At 47.0% G+C, this 6,306-nt stretch overlaps 1 protein-coding gene across 1 annotated transcript in view; it reads left to right on the top strand.

Moving 5' to 3' along the window:
• Positions 1-1,452: 1,452 nt before the first annotated feature.
• The window catches only part of gorab (golgin, rab6-interacting), a gene marked incomplete in the record, with an annotated part of 8,433 nt that continues 3,579 nt past the window's right edge, over positions 1,453-6,306 (top strand). Inside the window, 3 exon segments of the mRNA XM_014034635.1 lie at positions 1,453-1,880; positions 5,277-5,378; positions 5,459-5,599. Of these exon segments, the coding sequence (XP_013890089.1) occupies positions 1,453-1,880; positions 5,277-5,378; positions 5,459-5,599 (671 nt within the window).

Raw genomic sequence — 6,306 nt, 5'->3', positions numbered from 1 at the left:
GTATTTTTACAGTCTTTATTTTACAGTTAAAATATGTTTATTAAATAAAGTCTAATGTTAAAACTAATCATGGCTCCCTTTAAGAAACACCATAACAGATATTTTGCTAACAGAACGATACACCCAAGCTTTTGACAGTAAAAGCTGAAAGATGGAGCCATGAAAACATCAAATGAAGAATATATAAAGATTTAAAAGACATAAATGAATATGATTTGTAAAAACAGCAGCTTTTTGTCTTTAAAGCGAGGAGAAACTCTGAAGAACTCCTTGAACAGTTTATTGGAGCAGTTTCCTATCAGTTGTGAGGATGTAAAGAGTCCCCTGACCTTTGGCCCCGCCCTGCCTCCACAGGTCACCTCAGTAATGAGCCATGTGGCCCTCACTAATCAGGCCGGCCCGWCCTCGGCCGCCGCGGCCCGACGTGGTCCTCCGCCCACCATCTGGACTCCATGCCTGCCCTGTCTCRGCTCTTCATGCCCTCCTGAGGTGTTCTGCCTTTTAACTCGCTCATAATTGGCCTCCAGATGCAAAAAAGATGTGGAGGCCAGTTTTTATGGGTTGCCAAGCAGAGGTCAGCGTCTCGGTATCACTTTGTCTCGGCGAGCACTCAGTGAAACATCTGAAGCACTCGCGGAGGGGGATAAAGACCCTCTGAGGGTCACACAGGGAGGAGATGTTTCTCCTCTTCATGCCAGAACCTTTAAAATAAAATCTCCTTGTGTTGAGAAGCTGAGTCGCTCCAGTTCAAGCCAACCAGTTTCAATGGTTGGCTGAAAACGTTCACACATCAGGATATCAGTTCCTCAACCTTTAAAGCTAATTTCACGCAGCTTTCACATGAAGTGGTTCTTTAATTAACCCTTGACCTTTCTGACCCTCAGGCACTTGTCAGGTCAAACATTGTTGTTTTTACTGAAATTAACAAGTTGTAACAAAAACACGTGCTAATAGGTTTTTTTTACACTAATTTGTTCTTTAAATATATTTATTATCTAAAAAATACTAAAATCAACTTGAATTCTCCAATCAAACTCTTTACAATTGGGCAAAAATAATCAAATATTGTAATGAGAAAACATTTAGTATTTTAATAATAAAACTGAAGGAAGTTTCTTTGATAATTATTTTTACTCAGGCGCAGCTGGGACTACTACCGGTCTGTTTGGGGTCCTTCACGTGGCACCGATAAACAAACATGGCGGAAGAGTCAGAGAAGCTTTAAGTTTGTGAAGTTTTCATTGAGAACCTGACGGGATTAATCCAAACATTTTCCTGCTCGTGAAGCCGCTGCGGTTCCGTTTGGACCGGTTCGGCTGTCCGGTTCTGGAATGAGCGGCTGGGCGGGTTTTTCTGACGCCGAGCTGCGGAGGATGCAGCAGAAAGGTGAGCTTTACCTCAGGACGGGTTTATTCTGTCAGGAGAACCGGAACCACCTGTGATTTATTTTTAATGTCCACCAGACSCAGCCGGACCAGTCCGCGGCCGGAAGCCGCCTCCGGCCGGCCGMAGTCGGCAGCAGCTTCAGCGGGAGAGAGCCCTACAGTTAGCCGGGTCACACAGCCTCACGCCCGGGCAGCAGCTCAGCAAGCCGCCGCCGAGCGAGGAGCCGGAGTCCGCAGCCCGGTCTGGAGCTCCGGGGGGCGGGCTGGAGACTCCACCTGCAGCCCGGTCTGGAGCTCCGGGNTGGAGACTCCACCTGCAGCCCGGTCTGGAGCTCCGGGGGGCGGGCTGGAGACTCCACCTGCAGCCCGGTCTGGAGCTCCGGGGGGCGGGCTGGAGGTGCAGCATAACCCCGCTGACATGTGGCCGAATGAAAACCATCATCCGGAGGAAAACAGCCTGGAGGTTAAAGAGCTGGAGAAACAAGAGGTGGAACTGTTAGTATGATTTATTATTTATTTAAATGTTGTTTTGTGGGTCTGAAGCATGAATTAGGGGTTTTAAAGCCTGTGACATGCTTATTCTTCAAATATAAAAAGTAAACAACTTTTTWTGTAAGAAACGTAGCGTAATTCTTTATATTTTACCCATTTTCTCCCATAACTGTTATATTTTCTTTTGAACTTGGCTCAGCTAAAGTGAAACAGGAAGTGACATCAAAGGGGAACTCTTTTAGAAAGAAAAATCWTTGGTCTMTGTTCATTGAAACAATATTATTTGAACTCTGACTCTTCTTCCTCTCTTTGATGGTAGCTCAAAATAAACTGAAGAAATATCAGATTCTTCTCTACAGTTTGTGTTGTCGGCCATTTTAGTAACACTCTGTTCACATGCAGACTTTAGTTCTGTCTGCGTGTCTTTAGTTCTGTCTGCGTGTCTTTAGTTCTGMCTGCGTGTCTTTAGTTCTGGCTGCGTGTCTTTAGTTCTGTCTGCGTGGCTCTGGTTCTTCAGAGGTGGTTCTGGGTGGAAGTGGAGCTCTTTGCCATCGTCACACTGAGACAGGAGTAATGACTTTTGTCAGCCTCTTGCTGCCCCCTGATGTTTTCCACCACAGATGAACGTCTCTCTGCGCCACACGCTAACAACACGTTTATGCTAATTGTGCAGAGGAAGGTGATGAGTTGACGGGCGTACGACTGCAGGGTATTAAAAAACATTATTACTCATGTGAGATCACAGCACAGGAGAGGCAGCGTGTCACAAGTTCACTGTTACCCAGAAGTCTTTGCTGTTCCTTAACAAGCCATTTGTCAAACCTGGTTTTCATCTCAGCATGTTTTAATTCAGTCTGAGTGCTTTGGACTGAGCGTGACGTCAGGGAGACACGGTGAAAGCTCTGAGGGACGACAGAGGTTTGAYACAAACTTTGACTCATCTGCTTCCTGCAGTTTCAACATCTGGACTTTTTAAAAACACATTCGTGAACCGATTCAGCAGATTTTTAAACAAAATAATTAAATTTCTGGAAGTGACAGAGGCTGTGTTGACAGGAATGCTCCTCTGAGCATTACCTCCGGCTGCTGAGGACAAAAGGACGACGATGTTTTTGCTGTTTAAACTGAGCTCGTTGCTCCAGTTTGAAACATACTTTAAATCTTTCAGAGACAGAAATAGAGGAATATTGAGGAATAATCTCTTCAGATGGTTGGTTTGTGTTAGAACCAGTTTCTCAGACTTGAGCAGAACCAACAGTTCTACACGACACACCCTTTGTGTTTCTGACARGTTCAGGAAACCTGGAGGCCGCTCGTAAAATCAAACAACATCTTTTTCTCTCCTCCATAAAATCAAAGCAGATTGGCTGCCTCTGCAGAAAAACACCAGGCAGCACTTTGCTCTGCAGCGCGCTGAGCGCAGCGCTGTTAAAGTGTAATTAAATTAATAAAATACTCCCTGCTTGTAAATCAGAGCAGGGATTGTGTTGGGATGGATTGTTGTGTGGGGNGTTGCAGTGAAACAAGACAAAAAGCTGCCGTGTCGAGACTAAAACCTGCAGATTTTCTCTGAGCCGGGTGGAACTGCGTGCGGCAGCAGCACATCTGTAAATGTGGGATGGCGTGCCTTCAGACTCCTGAGCGATGATCCCAGATCGATTGGGCCTCGGCCCCAGCCTGGAGGCTTTCTGACGTTTCTCCGTGAAGATGAAAAGTTCTGCTGAAGGCTGACAGACGAGTGGGGGAGGAGGGGGGGACATGGCAGCGTCTCCTCTGATTCCACACCCCGGGAACTTTGACCTCCAGCAGAGAAACCAAACTAAAAAATCCCCGTGTCTCGMCCAAGAGAAGAGGAAGACGTGGAGCAGAGGTGGAGCTGGGAGAACAATAAAGCCTCTCTGTTCGGCTCCAGATGGGTGCTGTTTGACAGCTCAAAGCTTTTGTTCTGCTCAGAGCACAGGACACTGCTGAGCTCTGCTGAGCTGCCAGACATGAGAGGTTTCTGCTAACAATGCCCAGAGAAGATCCAAACCCCCTCTCTGTGGTTCCACTCCTCCAAACACTACAGTTTACACAGAACAACACGTCCAGCCCAGAAACACGCTCTGTTTCTCTTTAAAATGCTTTCAAAGCTCACTGAAAGAAATCCACACTGCAGTCAAACACACAGAAATAAAAGAAATAAAGCTGACGACTGCAGGGGTCTGTGGACCACAGGGTTTTATTGGATCAATTTTATCTTTCTGAGCTGAAAGCTCTGAGTGATGTGACTGACCAGTTCTGGTCCAGAACCTGCAGAACAAGAACTGACCCAGGTTGGATGGTTCTGCTGTTCTGCAGGATGTAACCAGGTTGGGTTCTGGAGTTTTCTCAGAACAGACCGGGTTCTGATGAGGAGTTCAGAAAGTGTCTCCGTGAAACCGGATGCAGATCTTCTGGTTGCAGAACCAAACCGGGTCCATGTGTTTGTGTTTTCCCTCTGTCCTCATAAACCGTCTCCCACGTTTGACTCACCATGCTGTAATCTGTGTTCGCCTGTTTCTGCTCTGATGCTTTAATGCCTGCGTCTGTTTTCATTAAGAGAAGTTCTCATAACGATCGGCCTTCTGCAGCGCAGAGCTTCATCATCCTGTTGATTCAAACTGCGGGGAGCGACATGGAGGAGGAGGAGGAGGAGGAGGAGGAGGTGACGGTGGGAACATAGTGCAGAATAATTCAGACCTGTGGAGGCTCTGTCCTCTCCTGTGACTCACACTCTGGGTTCAGGTGATGAGAATTTACACTAACCAGGTTTYGGTGCTTCCTTCATGAAAACCTGCACGTTACACCTGTGCACAAACTCCTCCCACTTGGTTCTGTGACAGACTCTGAACCAGATCACTTCTGGTCTTTTTTTATATTCTGTCTCTTTAACTCAGGGTCTGGCAGCTCTGAGGGRGGAGCAGGACTCCCACACCTGCAGCTGAAGAGTCCAGCAGGTATTTGAAGCTCRATGGAGGCTTCAGTTCAACCCTGGAACATTAGAGACCTCTGGTCTTGGACTTCCTGTCTGYGTGTCCCGTTTCACCTCCTGACTTACCTGCTGTACCTGTCAGAGAGATTCTTACCCTGGCTCCTCGTGGTCCTCCTGGATATGCTCCACTGTCTGACAACAGGCKACGCCCACGTCTCTACTCAGCACCACCTGTACACTGTGAAAATTCACCTGCCTGTCCATGTCTGTCTCCAAGTCCACCTCCTCCAGGTTAGAGATCAGATCAAATCAGAACTCTGGAACCAGACTTAGAWTCAGATCCTCGTTGATCTCATTTAATACATGTAAACAAAAAACACTGAACTTTTTTAAGAACGTGAGCGTTCAGCTCGCTCTGGTCTNTGTCTCTTGTCTCCGTCCCTCAGGAGAGAGAGGACCCGTCTGGAGCAGCTGCAGCAGGAGCAGAGTCTGATGGAAGAGAGGAACAAACAGAAAAAGGCTCTGCTGGCTAAAACCATTGCTGAAAAGTGAGAGCGAGACGCAGACTTGTCCACGTCCCTGAGACCCAGGACCCGCCGTCCCGTTAACGTGTCCGTGTCCCCCGCAGGTCCAAGCAGACTCAGGCCGAGGCCGTGAAGCTGAGGAGGGTCCAGAAGGAGCTGCAGGCCCTGGATGACATGGTGTCCAACGATATCGGCATCCTGAGGGGCCGGATCGAGCAGGCCAGCTGGGACTACACAGCTGCCAGGTGAGACCACACCTGTCCTACCTGTCCTACCTGTCCTACCTGTCCTAGCTGTCCTGACAGGTTTCAGTTTTAAAGCTTAAAGAGCCTCAGTGTTTTTCCTCTGCTTCTGTGAGCTTTTATTTTGTTAACTCACCTTGTGCTCTCAGGTGACTCTCAGCTGTCTGAGCTCCAAACAGCGCCCCCTGTAGCTGTTTCTGAATAAAACATCTGGGGTGAAGCTTGTTTAGATCCACTGAAACGTTTCTGTTGGGCTTTTATTTTGAAAGAGTGGTTTGTGTGAGTGAGCAGGTCCAGCGGGTCGCTGTTCGGCTCTGTTTCCTCTCAGGTTACAGATGTTTGGAGCTTCAGCTTCGTCATGAACACACTGATTCAAAATGAAACTCATCTGGAGTTTATCCCACTCTCAACATAAATCAGGTTTTGTTTTTATGGTTTGAACATTTCTGCCTCCAGAAGATTAAAAAAACAAAAACACGTCTGTTTTTTCAGCTCCACTTCCTTTAAAAACTGATTTCTGCTCATTGAAAGATGATTTCAGAGAGAAACCAGATGGTTGTGTTGTGAGAACAAGCTGAACTCTGTTAAAGAACTGGAAACTTAGCTGAAACCACAAGTAGCTGAAAGCAGCAACAAGCTAGTTAAAAGCTAAGAAACTGTATCAAATCCTAAATTTAATGTAGAATTAGCTTTTTCTGCAAAAATTCACA

This window comes from Austrofundulus limnaeus, unplaced genomic scaffold (assembly GCF_001266775.1).
Source record: "Austrofundulus limnaeus strain Quisiro unplaced genomic scaffold, Austrofundulus_limnaeus-1.0 Scaffold2201, whole genome shotgun sequence".
NCBI classification, from domain to species: domain Eukaryota; kingdom Metazoa; phylum Chordata; class Actinopteri; order Cyprinodontiformes; family Rivulidae; genus Austrofundulus; species Austrofundulus limnaeus.
The sequence above is the reverse complement of the archived record's forward strand: the minus strand, read 5'-3'. Positions and strand labels throughout refer to the sequence as shown.